Raw genomic sequence first — 19,338 nt, forward strand, 5'->3', positions numbered from 1 at the left:
CTGTTTATGCGGAGTGCATGTGCGCGTGTGTATGTGTGTGCGTCTCACCTCTAGGGCGGGGGAGGATAGCAGCACGTGAGTCGACTGGGTGACGTCAGCAGCATGGATGTTATTATGATAGGCCACGTCACCATGGTAATGGTCTTCTAAGGTCATCAGGTACGTTATAAAGGTGTCAAGTGGAATTTTAAATGTTTTTAACAAATCTCGCTCCTATTGAGAAAAAGAGAAGACGGTCAGACTGATTTTCAACAGTCAACAAGCATCATTTTATGTTGTGAAAAGTCAGAAAGGAAAGACCCAAACGATAGAGTGTTACCTGGAATATTGTGTACATCATGACTGTGAGTGGCCGGTTCCCAGAAAACTCTGAGATTTTGAAAATGTTAAGGCCCCATTTATTCACATGCTCCAGCTCCTGATCAAAGAATTAGAAAGAAATTAATAAAACGGTCTTTTCTGTTTCACATACCATCACTGCTGAACCCATTTCCTTGTCCACCCTTCCTAAGTCCAACGTCCCACAGACCAGGACCCACCTTAGCAAGTTCATCCTCCGTCTCTGTCTTGACGCCGAAGCGAGGGATATTGGAGTTGGTGAGGCTAGAGGAGTGTTGCAGCTTTTTCACGCCACTGATCTGAGACATGGGCTTGTTCTTCTTTTCCTTGTCCTTCTGCATGTGAGGGGACGGCATCTCTACTTCATGTTGCTTATCTGGAGAAGAGGCATGAAATACATTTTGTAAAAAGATGATGAGGCTGTGGAAGACTTTTGTTGCTACAACTGTACAAACTGGCAAAATATAATAAAAATACTGCCAATACAAAAATAATGTGAAATAGGAAATAGGGTCACATAATTTGCTGTTACATTTCTTTCCTGCAGGTTGCAAAGACATGCATTGTTCATACATTTAAATCAAAATTTATATTACTGGCTGTGGCCATGCTAGGTGCTAGCCAAATAGCCACTGTGGCTTACTCCAATGAAATGTCCATGAGAGAGAGAGAGAGAGAGAGAGAGAGAGAGAGAGAGAGAGAGAGAGAGAGAGAGAGAGAGAGAAAACAAATCAGTATGATTTGAAGTTAGGTGTAAGCCAGACTTGCGGCCATGATGGCTCAGCAAGCTAGCCACGTGCTACAATCCGGTTAAGTGTGACGTAACGCATCATGTGATTTTCAACTTCTGGCTCCAAACAAAAAAGGCGCGCTGTCATTAACATTGACAACTGTACTGAGACGATCTGATCAGGCTGCACTTACACCGTTGCACACGGACAACAGCATTAACATTGCAACATAAAACTCTTTGTATATTGTGCCTAAAACTCTCCTGGATATATTAACTGGGTTTTTGACATTGTTACTGCGTTTGTTTTATGTAAAAATGTCAGACGCTCAGGTTGTTTCTCCGTTATTTTCAATGGGAATTGCTGCAAGCTGCGATCGCTTCCTGTTCATGTTGTTCGGGGAGAAAGTGAAGTTTGCACTTTAACGCCCTGTTTATTGTAATAAATCATTTTTTATTAACAGTCATGTATATTTTACCTGTGCATAATAAAATGTAAAGTAAAAGAAAAAAAAAGTTTTATTAAGTTTTCTAATCATAGAACCAGACGAATGCGGTTAACGGAGGTGGAGGCGGAGAAGGGAGGGACGGAGGTTTGGGCACAATATAAACACAAACTAAACTTAAACTGTAAATCCTTAAAAGGATCATACAGACGTAACTTTAATTGTAAACGTGGAGGTCTTTGGACCAGGAAACAGATTTATCACGTGATGCGTTACGTCAGTGCTTAACAACCGGATATCATTCCATAGTAGTTTAGCTAGTTAGCATCTCTTTGGCTCAACATAACTCTGCTAATATGTATCTGTTCAATTTGCTGTATGATGAGCTATGAGTTTTAACAACACAATAGTTGCAACAATGATTCGAGTCCCTCTCATCTCAACACAGTGCAAATAATATAATGTATAATATACACTGAAGAAATGTTAAAAAAATGACAAGAAAATAGAAGACATGCAATGTTTCTTGAGTGTGTTCTTACAAATGCTAATGTGTTACACATTCATATAAAAACATTACAACAATGTGCCTCCATGAGACTCTTTCTAATACAAAAATGAGCAAGTGTTCATGAAATGATCTTCAATATTTCACCATTAACAAAAATAACAGTGTGGATTAGTGGTTGGCACTGATGCCTCATATAGCAAGAAGGAGCCGTGATCACTTCCTGCTTGGTCAGTTGTGTCTGTGTGTGTTCCCTCCCACAATAAAAAAACAAACAAACAAAAAAATGCTTATTTAGGGTCTGAACCTTGCTGCGTATGACCAAGGCAGTGTCAGTTGATGGCTGTGTATTGTACTCTGGCTACCCATTGCTTCAACTGGTTGGACTGTGTCTAACTGTAATTTGGATTACACAGAGGAAAACGCAGAGGAGAAATTTCATTGTATGAGGGTACAATGGCAATTAAGACCCTTATTATTATTATAAAAAATCTTCATTAATAAGCTCAATTAGAAAACACTTCACAGTCACTGCTTATGTCTTCTTTTATTTTATATCTCATTAGGCCTGTGAAGGTCATCAGTTTGAAGAGGTATACATAGTGTATGTGAGTTTTGACAGAACAAGGACAGTGGAGATGCATTTTTAAAAGTCTGACTTATGATCAATCTTACGATTCAAAGATTGAAGGTTTTTTCCCTTTTTTCTATTTCAAAACAGTGAACAAATGTTTTGTTACTACTCACCAAGGAAAGTGCTGGAGATGAACTCGGACACCTGGTTCCCAGAGCGGCTCATCTCCGATAGGTGAGTCAGCTCCCTGTTCAACATTCTCTTGAACTGAAACACACATATAGACACAGGTGATTTCAACAATGCAGCAAAATTTTATTGTTTCTTATTTGATATAAAAGCAAAGCAAACACACCCATAAGGGCCCCTTCACACATAGTGCGAAGTTTGGACGAAGTGCACACTTAGTGTGCATGATGCAGGAATTGTGTGCAAACCGTGTGAAATCGTCCCTGCTTCCAACACCTTGTACACCTGTTGCTACAACTATTTGCACACACAAGTGCCTGAAAGACAAAGTGTGCGCTATGCGAACCCATCGCATCCTCTCGCAGCAGGTGCCGGCCAAATTCCAGGTGACACATACGAACATCTAACACCGCTTGCATGGCACTTAGAAAATGTGAGTCAGTCGCACTCTTGGCATGACAGCAGACTGCAGACAATCACTTTCGTACTCACAGAGAAATTTGTCTAAGTCCCGCACGAGTGTGGCTTTGGTGTGCACGCTGAGATGACAGGAGGTGTGTCCTCCCACTGAAGTGGCTGTGGAAATCTGTGGATGTGGACATTCCAGCTGGACACCACGTACTGTTTGGACAGACATGGACAAACAACTGCCCACTGTGACGCACGTATGTCTGTTTGCTGTTATCAAGTGGACATAAATAAAAACATATATCATATAAAAAAACATATATATAAGCGAGCTCGCACATGGCGCACACATGGACAGGCTGCTCCCAGGTTGAAACGGACCGTCAGATCAGAACATGCAGCAGGTGATCTCACTGTCACGTCACCCACATGAGCTCTGTTCCACATGACGCTGTGTCCTGCGGCGTGTTGTCCACAAGATGCGTGTGTGGCTGGTTGGAGACACACCAGCAGATGTGGACATGAATGAGACAAGCGAACTGCTTCTCATTCATGTCATTTCATGCCTGTATGTCTGTGACCATGAGTCATTTTCAGAGGAACAGAACGGATCAAATTTGTATTACTCACTTGATAAATGCGGTGTTTTATATAGTGTGTGATTTTAATTTTTTTGTAATACTTCCATGTCCTTCCTGATATGAGGCAGATTCCCGCAGCTTTCAAAGAACAGCTCCATAGCTCAGTGGTAAAGTCTCTGACTGGCAATCAGAGCTATTGGATGGAGCGAGTTAGCATCCAGTGGGTCGTATGTTTTTTTTTTCACATAAGTGGTGCGATGTGGTCCCACAGGTACCAGCAGGTTTTATTTATTTATTTATTTAATATTCCACATAAGTGGCGTGATGTGGTCCCACAGGTACAGGTGGCAGGTTTTTTATATTTCCTCCACATAAGCGGCATGATGAAGCGGCATAAGCGGGTTCGTGCATGCCTGTCTGTCGGTGCGATGTTTCGTGGTGCACTAATTTCGAACTGTTTTGCGGTGTTTCGCCATTTTCGTCCAAATGCCATCCAAACTTCACACTATGTGTGAAGGGCCATGAACCATGCACACAAAACTGATCTGACTGTAGTTGAGCCACAAATATTACTCAAGTTAAAACACACACAAACAGCATTTAATGGACCAACTACAATTAAGATGTATTTTATTTAAAAAAAATAATGTTTGTAAAAAGACAGAAAAGTACTACAAACTATTGTAACCCCCCCCCCCCCGCCCCCCCCAAAAAAGAACCATTAAATAAAAAAAAACAAAACAAATGCAAAATATTACCTTACCAAAATATACCTTCTGGATATCATATTTTAAGTGTTTATTTTGTTTGTGGGGCAATCATATATTTGTCAGCCGACTTTCTTCAGATGCTGGAGCCTTTAAATAGCAGATTATCCAACACTGAATCACGTCAGAGAAGCTATAACCATGAATGTCACCGCTATCATTGCAGGTTAGTACGCAGGGTAGTATGATTTAAATGTATTCATTAATAACCCATTTAATACACTGGCTTTCTTATTTTTTTCCATTTACATCGAATGATACTCCCTCTTTGTTATCTGTCAGTGGATCTTTCTATCCATGCCCTCTGCTGTGGTTAATTGAAATGGCAGGCCCTAATTTGCCTCTTTAATTTGAAGAGTAAAGTGACTGATGTGGAGGGGAAAGCTTGAAATCAAATTTGATCAAAGTGGTTATAGAACTGATTGCAAAACAGATGCTGCCAAATAAAGCCCCTGCATTGTTGTAATCAATCTGGCCTTGGTCCAAACATACAGTGCATCTGGAAAGTATTCACAGTGCTTCATTTTTTTTTCCACATTTTGCTGTTACAGCCTTATTCCAAAATGGAGTAAATTAAATTTTCCCTGAAAATTGTACTCACAACACCCCATAATGACAACATGAAAAAAGCTTTTTTTTTATTTTGAAAATTTATTAAAAATAAAATCACTAAAAAAAACATGTACATAAGTATTCACACCCTTTGCTCAATACTTTGTTGATACACTTTTGGCAGCAATTACAGCCTCAAGTCTTCTTGAATATGTTGCCACAAGCTTGGTGCACCTATCTTTGGGCAGTTTTGCCCATTCCTCTTTGCAGCACCTCTCAAGCTCCATCAGGTTGGATGAGGAGCGTTGGTGCACAGCCATTTTCAGATCTCTTCAGAGATGTTCAATCAGATTCAGGACTGAGCTCTTGCTGGGCCACTCAAGGACATTCACAGAGTTGTCCTGAAGCCACTCCTTTGATATCTTGGTTGTGTGTTTAGTTTCACTGTCTTGCTGAAAGATGAACCGTCGCCCAGTCTGAGGTCAAGAGCGCTCTGGAGCAGGTTTTCATCTAGGATGTCTCTGTACATTGTTGATCTTTCCCTCAATCCTGACTAGTCTCTCAGTTCCTGCCACTGAAAAACATCCACACAGCATGATGCTGCCACCACCATGCTTCACTGTAGGATGGGGCCTGGTTTCCTCCAAACATAACGCTTGGCATTCACACGAAAGAGTTCAATCTTTGTCTTATCAGACCAGAGAAGTTTGTTTCTCATGGTCTGAGAGTCCTTCGGGTGCCTTTGGGGAAACTCCAGGTGGGCTACCATGTGCTTTTTACTCAGGAATGGCCATGTTTTTGGATGTTTTTGGTGCAATCACATTCTGCTTGCTCACAATAGTGACGCACCAGCATCGCTCTCGTCCACACCTTATTTTAAGACCAACACGCCCATGTACACACAAATGAGCGCAAGTGGACTTGCTATTTAAAGGACAAGGGTGCTGGGTGTGAAAATGACAACTACATCCAGCAGGAAATAGCATGTAAAAGGTCATGATTTTAACAGCATCAATTAAATACTTGATGCCTAAAACATTCTGCACAGCACAGAGGACTGTATTGTAAAAATCAAAATGGACTGTTGAAAATAACAACTCTGCAGAGTGTTTTGCACAAATCTGCACTGATGTCCAGGCATTCATCTAAAGCTTTTTACTAGTCAGGAAAATTAAAACAAGATTTACATCATATACGAGGTCTGTCCGTAAAGTATCGTACCTTTTTATTTTTTTCAAAAACTATATGGATTTCATTCATATGTTTTTACGTCAGACATGCTTGAACCCTTGTGCGCATGCGTGAGTTTTTCCACGCCTGTCAGTGACGTCATTCGCCTGTGAGCACGCCTTGTGGAAGGAGTGGTCCCGCCTCCTCGTCGGATTTTCATTGTCTGGAAATGGCGGAATGAAAAGGACTTTTTTTCCATCAGAATTTTTTCAGAAGCTGTTAGAGACTGGCACCTGAAAACCATTCGAAAAATGTATCTGGCTTTCAGTGAAAATTTTATGGGCTTCACAGAGAATAAGGACTTTAACTACAGGTATAAGGACCCCTTTAAGGACGGTCGGTGCGCCGCGCTGCGAGCTGCGACGATGCGGCACAAACCACTGGATCATTTCTAAGCTGATGGCTCTGTGGATACGAGACTGTCGTGTGCTCTTTCTCTGGTTATCACAAGACCTGGACATCAGCCATTTTCCGGCAGATTTCACTTTTAACAAGAGATTTTGTCATGGAAAGCCGCGCGGAGGCTTCGTGTATCACGACCGATTCGCTGATGAAGCGAGACAAAGGAACACCTCCGTTCTGAGTGTTAGAGGACAAGTTGGGACATGCCTATCTCGGCTTTCAGTGCTTACCAGTCGAGTGAGTATAAAAGAACTTGTGGAGAGCTGGACATGTCCCAACTTGTCCTCTAACACTCAGAAACGGAGGTGTTCCTTTGTCTCGCTTCATCAGCGAATCGGTCGTGACGCGCGAAGCCTCCGCGCGGCTTTCCATGACAAAATCTCTTGTTAAAAGTGAAATCTGCCGGAAAATGGCTGATGTCCAGGTCTTGTGATAACCAGAGAAAGAGCACACGATAATAAAAAGGTACGATATTTTACGGACAGACCTCGTATATTATTATTTCTGATTTGAAGTTCATCTAAATAATAATACTAAAAATAATAAAAGAAAACTTTCATCACATCAAACAGTATGGATAAACCTCACAACCGGGAGAACTGCTGACCTAAAATAGTCTTCAATTAGAGCTATTTCATCCTGCAAAGCATCTGTGGATAAAAATAGAAGTGATTTAAATAATATAACATGCAAAATGATTTGTGACCTGAAAATAAACTCCCTGTAAAAAAAAATATGTGACAGAATGTTTTTTTGCCTGGCTGTTCAACAGTGTGTATGAAGGATCACGTCACCCATGCAGATGCAGAAATGTCACACCTCAAATTCACTGTTCCATCAGCAACATGATGCAGTGTATATTTACAGCTGCACCCCTATCCACCCAAAACCGTGTCAAGGACAAATCCCAATCAATATGTTACAGAAAAGCAAATGTAGAAACCATGTGAATGGTTAATAACAGTAAAAACACAGTCATAAAAGGCTGCATCTTACCTTTATATATCCCCATGAGACAGACAGCAGATAATTAGCTTCAGGCATTTTGGGAATTCAAGAACTAAAACAAAAATGTCCACAAGCAAAAAGGTAAAAGGTATATAACCCCAAAAAACAGGTTAAATGAAAGCTGAAGAAAAGAGTCTGCAGCAAACAAACAAAATCTCAACCTGAAGAGCCCAGAGAGCTGGGCTTACTGTAAATTATCAGGACAGAGACCACGAAGAAAGAATCATATTCCTGTGCAGAGAAAATCAACAGGAACGAGCCCATGATCCAGCAGGCAGAGAGGAGGAGCAGAGGAAAGAATGTGGCTCTTCGATGAGAGGATATCGTAATCACACCCTGACATAAGTGCGCGCAGACACTCACACACACACACACACACACACACACCCACACACACACGCACACACACACACACAAAAAAAAAAACACTGCTGAGGTTGTAAATAATTAATGATGGAGCAGATGCTTGAGGTTGATGCCAAAGCAGCGCGACAGCAAAATGTTTCTGTCAAGAGCTTCCAAACGGGGCTGAATGTACAACACAGCCTCCCATATGAAGAGATGTCACAGAGCAGCAGCAAATCAGGGCCCAGATAGGAAAGACGCATGAGCTAATCATCACCTCTGATTGGCCTTGGGTGGAACAGACTTGAAGTCATCTGCTATGTGATTGGCTGGAACTAAACTCAGTCAAAACAGACTTTTTCTGTCCATTCCTGCAGTGCAGGAGGAAAAAATCTAGATTTTCTCAACTCTGCCAAGGAGGTAATGCTTAGACGTGCATTTGTTTGATTAATTTATGGGTTGGATCAACTTGTGTGATGCTGCATCCCACCCCCCCTAATCAAAATATTAAATATCACTGTTGTTTGTTTGTGCTGGTTTTGTGCTCAGGTGCTTGGGTCAGACTAAGGGCAGTTCAGAAGCTCCCATGACCAGTAAAAAATCAAGGGGCCGAGACGTCGCCCGGTATGGCGGAGCCGGGGCCCACACCCTGGAGTCAGGCCTGGGGATGGGCTCGCGCGCGAGTGCCCGTGGTCGGAGCCTTAGCCCATGGGGCCTGCCCGGGCTCAGGCCGAAAGAGCGACATGGGCCCGCCCTCCTGTGGGTTCACCCACCTGCGAGGGGGCCATGGGGTTCGGGCGCAGAGAGGATTGTGTGGCGGTCGAGGGCGGGTGGCCCGGCGGCCGGTCCGCACTCGCAGCCCCTGGCTGGTTGGACGTGGAATGTCACCTCGCTGGGGGGGAAGGAGCCTGAGCTTGTGCAGGGGGTTGAGAGATACCGACTAGAGATAGTCGGGCTCACCTCATGCAGCAGCTTGGGCTCTGGTACCCCAAGGCTCCTGGAGGGAGGGGCTGTAGTGGTTCCACGTTTTCATGGCATTGCCCACAGGGAGAGGTGGAGTAGCTGGGGTCACATTGCTTATTGGTCTCCCAGTCTCAGTCGCCATGTTGTTGGGAGTTCACTCACCTCCTGAACACAGAGGGGTCGCGGAAATATCCCTACAACCTTCGGGTCAGGGACAGGTTCTCTCACTGTTGTCTGCGCCTATGGGCAAGAGTGGCAGCGCAGAGTACCTGACCATTCTTGGAGTCCCTGGGAGGGTACTAAGAGGAGCGCTCTGACTGGGGACTCCATTGTTCTCCGCTGGATCCGCTGGGAGGGGAGGAAGCCTGGTCAGACCTGTCAGGTCCCAAACTTATTGTGTAGGATCTGCAGTGGAATGACTGGCGGAACCCTTTTGTCAAGCGAGGCCTTCAACTCCTACCGCCGGGAGAGCTTTCCCCAGATCCAGGGGAGGTTGGAGACATGGAGTCCAAGTGGAGACCATTGTCTCACACCTCATTGTCGATGCAGCCGCTTGTAGCTGTGGTCACAAGGTCTCTGGTGCCTGTCATGGCGGCAATCCCCGAACCCGGTGGTGGACACCGGACGTAAGGGATGCCGTCAAGCTGAAGAAGGAGTCCTACTTGTCTTTGTTGGTAGGTGGGACCCAGGAGACAGCTGACAGGTACTGGCAGGCCAAGCGTGCCCGCAGCCTGTGCGGTCGCAGAGGCAAAAACTCGGGTCTGGAGGAGTTCGGGGAGGACATGAAGGAGGAATATCGGTCGGCCTCGAAGAAATTCTGGCAAACCGTCCAATGCCTCAGGAGGCAGAAGCAGCTCTCCACCAGCACTGTCTACGGTGCGGGTGGGGAGCTGTTGACCCTGACTGGGGATGTTGTCGGGCGGTGGAAGGAATACTTCGAGGATCTCCTCAATTCCATCGTCACGTCTTCTGAAGAGGAAGCAGAGACTGGGGACTTAGAGGCAGACTCATCCATTACCCAGGCCGAAGTCACCGAGGTGGTTAGAAAGCTCCTCGGTGGCAATGGCTCCTGGGGTGGATGAAATCCGTCCTGAGTACCTTAAGTATCTGGATTGTTGTGGGACTGTCTTGGCTGACAACGCCTCTGCAGCATCGCGTGGCAGTCAGGGACAGTGCCTCTTGGATTGGCAGACCAGGGTGGTGGTCCCTCTGTTTAAGAAGGGGGACCGGAGGGTGTGTTACAACTACAGGGGGATCACACTCCTCAGCCCCCCCGGTAAGGTCTATTCCAGAGTACTGGAGAGGAGAATTCGACTGATAGTCGAACCTTGGATTCAGGAGGAGCAGTGTGGTTTTCGTCCTGGTCGCGGCACACTGGACCAGCTCTACACACTCCATTGGGTGCTCGAGGGTTCATGGGAGTTCGCCCAACCAGTCCACATGTGCTTTGTGAATCTGGAGAAGGCGTTTGACCGTGTCCCTTGGGGCACCCTGTGGGGGGTGCTCCAGGAGTACGGGGGTCCGGGGTCCTTTGCTAAGGGCTATCTGGTCCCTGTACGACTGCAGCAGGAGCTTGGTTCGCATTGCCGGTAGTAAGTCAAACCTGTTTCCAGTGCACACTGGCCTCCGCCAGGGCTGCCCTTTGTCACCGGTTCTGTTCATTATCTTTATGGACAGAATTTCTAGGTGCAGCCAGGGTGTAGAGGGGTTCTGGTTTGGGAACCACATAATCTCGTCTCTGCTGTTTGAGGACGATGTGGTTCTGTTGGCTTCATCAAATCAGGACCTTCAGCATGTACCGGGGTGGTTTGCAGCCAAGTGTGAAGCGTCCGGGATGAGAATCAGCACCTCCAAATCCGAGGCCATTGTTCTCGACCGGAAAAAGGTGCTTTGCCCTCTTCAGGTCGGTGGAGTGTCCTTGCCTCAGGTGGAGGAGTTTAAGTATCTCGGGGTCTTGTTCACGAGTGAGGGACGGATGGAGAGTGAGATCGACAGATGGATCGGTGCAGCATCTGCAGTGATGCGGTCGCTGTATCGGACCGTCGTGGTGAAGAGAGAGGTGAGTAGGGGGGCAAAGCTCTCAATTTACTGATCGATCTATGTTCCGATCCTCACCTATGGTGATGAGATTTTGCTCATGCCCGAAATAACGAGATCGCGAGTACAAGCGGCTGAGATGACTCTTCTCCGCAGGGTGGCTGGGCGCTCCCTTAGAGATAGGGTGAGGATCTCGGAGTCAAGCCGCTGCTCCTCCACGTTGAAAGGAGACAGTTGAGGTGGCTCGGGCATCTTTTCCGGATGCCCCCTGGACGCCTCGCTGGAGAGTGTTCCGGGCATGTCCACTGGGAGGAGGCCCCGGGGAAGACCCAGGACACGCTGGAGGGACTACGTCTCTCGTCTGGCTTGGGAACGTCTTGGGATTCCCCTGGAGGAGCTGGGAGAGGTTGTGTGTGGATCGGGAGGTCTGGGCGGCTTGCTTGAGCTGCTGCCCCCGTGACCCGACTCCGGATAAAGCGGAAGAAAATGGATGGATGGATGGGTTTGTGCTGTAAAAATTGCATTTGTGCTGTTAAAGCTTTTGAGTAATTCAAAATACATTTTCTGACACATGATGTCACGCAGCGCCCCTTCCACGTCCAAATCGCTCCAAATTGGTCTCTATCGTTTGTGCTAGTTTGGGCTGTTACAATAAAAATTTGTACTTTTACAGTTTCATCTGTTCAAAGCTTAGGGCTATTTTTTTTTTTTTTTTTTTTTACATGCGTGGTGTCAACCTGCATGAAAGTGGCTTCTTCTGTCATTCAAAATATTAAAATTGCACTGTTGTTCGTTTGTGCTGGTTTGTGCCGTAAAAATTTTCATTTGTGTCGGATGGGAATTCGGTGCTGGGCTCTTCCCTCAAGTCCCTCCTGGGGTTCCCACAGGAGTGTGGGAGAAAGGTGCACCGGAAATATGGCATACAGAAGACCGCCGCAGCCCGGGGGCCGAGTCCTTCTGATAGAAGCTCATCCTGTGGATGATGCAAGGCCAGCTGACAGTCTGTCTTCCTGGAGGTCGGGTTGTTTGGATATGCAGCCCAAGCGGTGGTAAACTGCACCTAATTAGTAATATGCTTAAATTCAACGGGTCGTCTCGTCTGACCTGAGGTCATAGCGGAAAGTGTTGGTTTTTTTGCACATGGAGCCTGAGGGGTCCTTGCAGTGCTCTCAGGAGGGGCAGTGTAGGGGGGGGGGGGGGGGATTTGCAGGCAACCCCACCGCGGAGACCATCGCAATGTTTACCCACGATGCGGGCAGGCAGCACACGGAGTCTAAAAAGTAGCTTAGGCTAACAGTTGGGCAAATTATTTAACAGCACAAGCACAGCACAAACAAGCGATTTGGACGAGGGGGGGGCTGCATGACATTACTAAGTACAAAATGTATTTTTGAATTAACGAAAAGATTTAATAGCACAAATGAAAATTTTTTACAGCACAAACCAGCACAACAGTAGCACAAACAACACAGGCTATTTTCAATATTTTGAATGCGGGGTTGGGGGGTGGCGGCTTCACATAGGTGTTGGATCAGGGACAGTATTACTCCAAAACCAACCAACCAAAAAAAAAAAAAAAAAAAAAAACCCAACAACAAAAAAAAAAAACAATGAACCAATTCTCACAATCTTTCTGAGAGGGTTGGATCAAGGTAGTAATATAAAACTGTTCTTTTTTTTCTTGGCCATACTTCATTTGGTTGTTTTGGCAGTAGTGTATGAACATGTTTCACAAAAATGCATTTCATGATGGCAGCGCTGGTCAGACTTTATTCTGAAACTCTTTAAATTTAGCTAAAAATTTAAACTGACAAACTACCAAACTGGCCTAATTACAAATCAGGCTAAATATTAAATAAACTAACCAGAACACTCACAAAATACAAAACAGTTTAACAAACAAATGGAAGAGGATGATCCTTGTTGAGTGAAAGGATGTTACAGGTGCCCACCTGCATGAGCTGCCTCAGGTTCAGACCTATGAGCTGCCATGCAGTGGACAACCCCTCGGCTCTATACCAGCTGCCATCCTCCAAAGACAAGACCCTTGGTGCTCTTGTATGGTTTCCTCCTATTGGGAGATGGTGCTCAAAATGGCTTTCCACCATTCCATTCATAATGCGTGCTACCTTCTGATGGAAGGCAGTGTTAGAGTTACTCCTGTGGAGAGGAAAGATTTCCTGACTTTTTCTTCATGGATGATGTGATCTTTGTGGAACCAATGGATACTCTTGATTCCGCAACACTTGAAAGATGAGTGATGAATGGGAGTGTCAAAACCAGCCAATCTTGGTTTCAAAGTCAACCTTATTCTTAAATGTTACAAATAGTAAGTCCATAACACAACAACAACAATAATAATAAAAAATTACATAATTAAAATATTTTTTCAAAGTGGTAAAATCTGGTTAATATTATGGGCAAAAATGCCTTTAAAATGTTAAAATGTCTTTCAAAACCTTTAAGATGTTGGGGAGCAGATGGGGACCTAAGGAGTTGCTCTGTAAAAAGCATTTCATGGTCCTGCAGTGACCTAGCCAGTCTCCAGACCTGAACTCAACAGATAATACTGATACTGAGCTGATACTCAAACCTGTAAGATCTGTATGGAGGAGTGGGCCAAAATTTCTGCTGCAGTGTGCAAACATGGTCAAGAACTACAGGAAACATCTGACAGCAAATAAAGGTTTCTGTACCAAATATTAAGGTCTGTATTTCTATTGTATCAAATACGTATTTCATGCAATAAAATGCAAATTAATTACGTAAAAATCATGCAATGTGATTTTCTGATTTTTTTTTTTTTTTAAGATTCTGTCTCTCACAGTTGAGGTGTATCTATGATAAAAATTACAGACCTCTCCATTCTTTGTAGGCGTACTAATTCTTGCTTGTTCCCAGCTTCCAGCTGGATGGACAAAGCAGGCAACCTGTCTTGTCCAAGGACATAGACAGGTAGGAGTCGAACCCATGTCTACATATTGGTATCCCAGCTGACATTTGCACTACTTTGTGCTGGGTGTATGATGGTGCCCTTGGATCTTAATTTCTTAAGCTCACAAGAAAATTATTCCATTATCTTGGGTAAACAATGTGGACAAAATATATATGTCTACTTTCAGTTTTTGTCTTATGTTTTTTCCTTTGTGTAGTTTTGAAGGTACTGTTATCACACAAAATCCCGAGGTGCGTGACTGCTACATCAAGTTGTTTCATCACTCAGATTTTTGAACTTGTTGTATACTTCTAAAGTTGGTGTAAAATTATTCTTAACATTATAAAAACATTTCCCTTCTGCATGACCACTAAAATCTAAAAAGATAGATATTAAACTGTAATTCTTTACATTCCATTAAGTTTCTTATACATGTGAGAAAAAAAAAAAAAATGAATTACTGACCTGTGCAAAGTGTCACCTCATTGAGGTCAAAGGCCATGTCAAGGAAAAATGCTGAACTGGAGCAAATAGAAACTTTGGGTCTCTTGAGTATTTATTGCAGACAGTACTATTCATTCATTTATTTTCTATGCCCACTTACTTCAATCAAGGGTCAAGGGGGGCTGAAGACTAACCCTGTGGTCACTGGGCGAGAGGCAAACCACCAGTTTACCTCAGGGTGGCAGACATTATGAGCCCAAGATATTTCATGTTTTGTGTGATCAATGTAATTTTATATGTTAATATACACTCATTCCTGCATTTCAGGCCTGTAATACATTCTGCAGTCATGCCTTCGTAATGTGTGTCAAATGGTTATGCACAGTCTGCACTGTTGAAAAATACATGGACGTCCTTGGAAAATATATCATCTTGAAGGCAGCAGATGTTGCTCTAAAATCTCTTTTCTGCATTAACATCACAGAAATGCAAATTAACTTTGCCAAGGTCACTGACACACTCCACACCAGGACAGGCCCTGGGTTTTGAACTTGTTGCTGTTAACACTATGGATGTTCCTTTTTGTCTTTGGTTTGCAGCAGGCGGTGACCATTTCATCCCAAAAGAGATCTCATATACTGATTCTTCTAGTCCAACCCAGATGCCTCTGAGTTCAGAGAAGTGGACGCTGATTCTGAAGAAGTTTAAGGGCCCCTTCACACATACTGCAAATTTGGTGAAATTACAGTGAAACTGTTCGAACTAGCGAAACATGAAAACACTGCCCTGACAGGCAGGTGTGTATGATCCTGCTGCAAAGGTTTCATGCACGATCACAGTAACTGGAGCATGTGTAACCACATCGCGCCACTGCTGTGGAATAAATAAATAATAAAAACCAGCTGAGACCTGTGGAAAACAAACAAACAAAAAACCATCAACAAAAAAAAATACATGCCACCCATGGGATGCGAACCTGCACTTTACTGATTGCCAGCCCAAAATCTTACCACTGCGCTACCGTTGCTGGCCTGTAAATGGTGCGGGAAAATGCCTGAAATCAATAAAGAGATGGAGGTATTTAAAAAAGTAAAACCACACATCATAAAAAAACCCTCTTATCAAGTATGAACCCTCTGTTCCTCTGCAGATGACCCATGGTCACAGACGTACAGTCATGAAATGACATTAATGAAGCGGTGTGCTGCTATCATGTCCACATCTACTGGTCCGGTGTGTCCAGCCGGCCCCACGCATTTCCATGTGGAACAGAGCTCACGTGGGTGACGTGACAGTCAGATCGCCCACTGCGTGTTATGATCTGACGGTCCATTGTCACCTGGGGCAGTCTGTCAATGTGCGCGCCGTGTGGGTGCTCACTGCTGCCCGTTGCAACAGTGATATATGTTTTTATGTATGTCCACGTGAAGACAGCAAGCAGACACACACGCGTCACAGTGGACAGTTGAAAGTTCATGTCCATCCAAACACGTTACGTGTTTCCCAGTCGTGACATCCAGAACCAGAAATCCAACAACAGCTGCTGTGGGTGGACACAGCCCTGTCAGTTCAGTGCACACAACATACCATCTGGACAGCAAGTGTGCACCACATGTTTACGGATGAGGGAAGTGCAACACACGCGTGATTCACACTCACGCTACATGTGTGTGCAGGGGGAGCCGACACTCTGACACCTGACATGTGTGTTGCTGTTTTGCAAAGCCACACTCATGGGGCACTTAGACAGTTTCACATCCAGCTCAACAGTGATTGTCTGCCAACTGTTGTCGTGTTAACAGTGTGAATGGCCACACATTTTCTAAGTGCCACACGAGTGGTATTAGATGTTCTTGCGTGTCAGCTGGAATTTGACCGACACCTGCTGCGAGAGGGTTTGATGGGTTCGCACAGCGCACACTCTGTCTTTCAGCCACTGGTGTGCACAAACAGTTGTAGCAACAGGTGCTCGAGGTGTTCGAGTCAGCTACGAATTTACATGTTTTACATACGATTCCTGCTTCATGCGCACTTCGACCAAATTCGCACTATGTGTGAAGGGGCCCTAACATAGGCTTCTCTTTTCCACAGCAAAATTTTAAGTGACTGTTGTTGATACAGTGCCAACTGAGGGATCAAAGGTCACAAGTGTTCAGGTGAGGCTTGCAACGCTTGCCCTTTACAGACTCAAATTTCTCCAGATTCTTTGAATCCTTTAATGATATTATGCACAGTAGAGGGTGAAATATGCAAATCCCTTCCAATCTTTCTTTGAGGAACATTGTTTTTTATCTTTCAATAATTTTATCAAGCATTTGTTGTCTGCACATATTTACACCTCAAAGTCTCATCCTTTCATGAACAATGTTGTTATACCAAATCATGATAATAATCACCTGTCGACATCACCTGTTTGAAATAACATCATTTTTTATTTTTACCTCATTACTAATCCTAAATTGCCTCCATCACAACTTTTTTTGGAATGTGTTGCTATCGTGAAATGCAGGAAAAGATGTATAGTATATTAACAAACTAGCGTGTTGCTCGTGGGGATCCACAGCCTCTAGATAGGGTAGTGTTTATAAAATAGGTAACTGACATTTTCAAGGGTGGTAATAATTTATGCAACATTTCTGTAATGAGTTGGAATGGCATGTGATTCCAGAAAGTTTTAGACCTTAGACCCCATCAGTTTTTAGGAGCAGAAATCAACCCATTTATTTCCTGTTAATTCTATATTTTTTTTAATGTTAATTTACTGTCTCAGTGTATTTAGAAATTGTTTATGTTCTTGTTATCACATACACACAATTATTATAATTAACAGTATTGTTATTATTATCTTATTTTATTATTATTTCTAGTTTGTCATTTGATTTTTAAATGGATCACAATGGAAATAAGTGTTTTCACTTTCTTGTGTCATCAATGTATTTTTCACATATTTACAATTATATTATGTACTTATATTGAATCAAAATCAAAATCAAATCAAATCCTGTAGATACTCATGCTTTTAATATATAGATGATTTACCCCCTCCCCCCTTGCTGCAATGGCATATGAGTCCAGAATGTAATTATCAACGCCCATTGTTCAATTTGTTAGCTAATACCTAATTTCTCAAAAATTATTAGTCTTATCAACATTCTGATTGGTGGTGTTCATCCTTGACCCAAAATACATAAGAATAGCAAATGGCCAATGCCAGGTCTCCCCAGTTTGTCCATGATCAAAGTTATACGCACGCACGCATGCACTCACGAAAGCACACACGCACAGCTTTTTGTTTTTTCTGTATTCTGCCACAAGCAGATGCTTTTATTTTTACACATCTGCAAACAGCGACGGTGGCAGAAGACATCAAATGCACTACATTTCTCACTCATGATAAAGGCCATGACACTTAACTAAACTGACTAAACCAATTGACCTACAAAAACACAACAAATCAATAACACTAACAACACAGTTAAACTAACGTGAACCACAATAACAACATTTAAAACCCCAAAACCCCAAACTGCCATGGTGCATTTCAGCACAACGTCCAGTGTTCACTGTTGTTAGCTAACATCGCTAATTTCTCCAAAAAATATTAGTCCTATCAACTTTCTATTTCTGCAGCGTTCATCCTTGACCCCAAATTCATAAGCACACCAAACAGCAAATGTCAGCTCTCTCCAGTTTCTCTGTGATCGAAGCCATACACACACATGCACACAGAGGCCACTTGGTTATTATATTATAGATTAAGTGAAGCTGACCACAGAAAGCATAAAATATCCAGTATTTCAGGGTTGTCTGCAATGAGACAGAAGTCAGAGTAAAGAATCACTGTTGGAATTTTTTTAAACTTGCATTTTCCACACCATCCCAACTTTTCCTGATATGGGGTTGCAATTTTTTTCAATCTTACAACTGAAAACAAAGCAATGAGTGCTAATATGAGTGTTCTCTATCTGGCAGTTATTTCTACTTCTTTGTTTACAACATATGAGCCAGGGATTCTGATGAGAGAATGACTGTAGTTCTGTCCATCTCTTGCAGAGTGTGCATGATGTACATACTGTATGTGCGCTTCCATGTGATGGTCTCATGGCTACTAGGACTGAAAAGGCACCAGACCTGTCTCCACTTACTTTACACCCCACCTCTGCTGTCAACCTGGCACTGTAATTTATGCTGGCTAGCCGACATCCAGTGGGCTCAGATTGCCTCTGAGCCAAGCCGACTTATCCACAAAAACACACCGGACACACAAACACATATTAATAGCTGAGCCAGGAGGTGTGATCACACTGCTGGGCAAAAACTGGAAAGGGTTACACCAACCTTGGCTGTGAGTTGTGTGTAATTTATTTTTTGGTGTTATGACCAAAATATCTACTCCCTGCTGTATATAGTCCATACCACCTCCAGATCTCGGTGCACTAGTTTCTTTTCTCATATTGCACATTTGTTGCAGCAGCACACACCCACTCTCTCTAGAACACAGAGAGAGGGCACGACGTAGTTACAGCGACTGATTTCTATGAATATACCACTATTGGTGAAAGCTAAATTTGCTGTCCATTCACTACTAGCAAAATATAGAGATGGAACAAGTAACAGACACAGAGACAACCGCACAGGCAGATGGAGTCTATTGCCTTGAATCTCGTGACCATTTTTTGAGGGTCCAACAGCGGCTTAGTGGTTAGCACAGGTGCCTCACAGCAAGATGTTGTGGGATCTCTTCCCACCCCTTTTTGTGTACATCTTTGAAGTAGGTCAAGTTCCAGTAGTACAAATGGTGCTTATAGGCCATTTTAAACAGTCTACAGCAGTAAGGCCAAATGATGTCCTACACCCATTAAAAACCTACATATAAAACC

At 43.6% G+C, this 19,338-nt stretch overlaps 1 protein-coding gene across 5 annotated transcripts in view; it reads right to left on the reverse strand.

Moving 5' to 3' along the window:
- pde4d (phosphodiesterase 4D, cAMP-specific) overlaps positions 1–19,338 on the reverse strand; it is a 769,874-nt gene that overhangs the window by 32,114 nt on the left and 718,422 nt on the right. For 4 of the 5 annotated variants that reach the window (XR_004560795.1, XM_034170507.1, XM_034170506.1 and 1 more), the window contains 4 exons: positions 2,771–2,864; positions 540–715; positions 320–418; positions 49–213 (listed from right to left, as the gene is read on the reverse strand). Coding sequence is in view for 4 of the 5 variants with exons in the window: in XM_034170507.1 (XP_034026398.1) it covers positions 49–213; positions 320–418; positions 540–715; positions 2,771–2,864 (534 nt within the window). In the remaining variant the exon portion in view is untranslated. Of the gene's footprint in view, positions 1–48; positions 214–319; positions 419–539; positions 716–2,770; positions 2,865–7,722; positions 8,038–19,338 lie in introns of those variants that run through there. The other variant, XM_034170505.1, reaches the window with a different exon arrangement.

This window comes from Thalassophryne amazonica, chromosome 5 (assembly GCF_902500255.1).
Source record: "Thalassophryne amazonica chromosome 5, fThaAma1.1, whole genome shotgun sequence".
NCBI classification, from domain to species: domain Eukaryota; kingdom Metazoa; phylum Chordata; class Actinopteri; order Batrachoidiformes; family Batrachoididae; genus Thalassophryne; species Thalassophryne amazonica.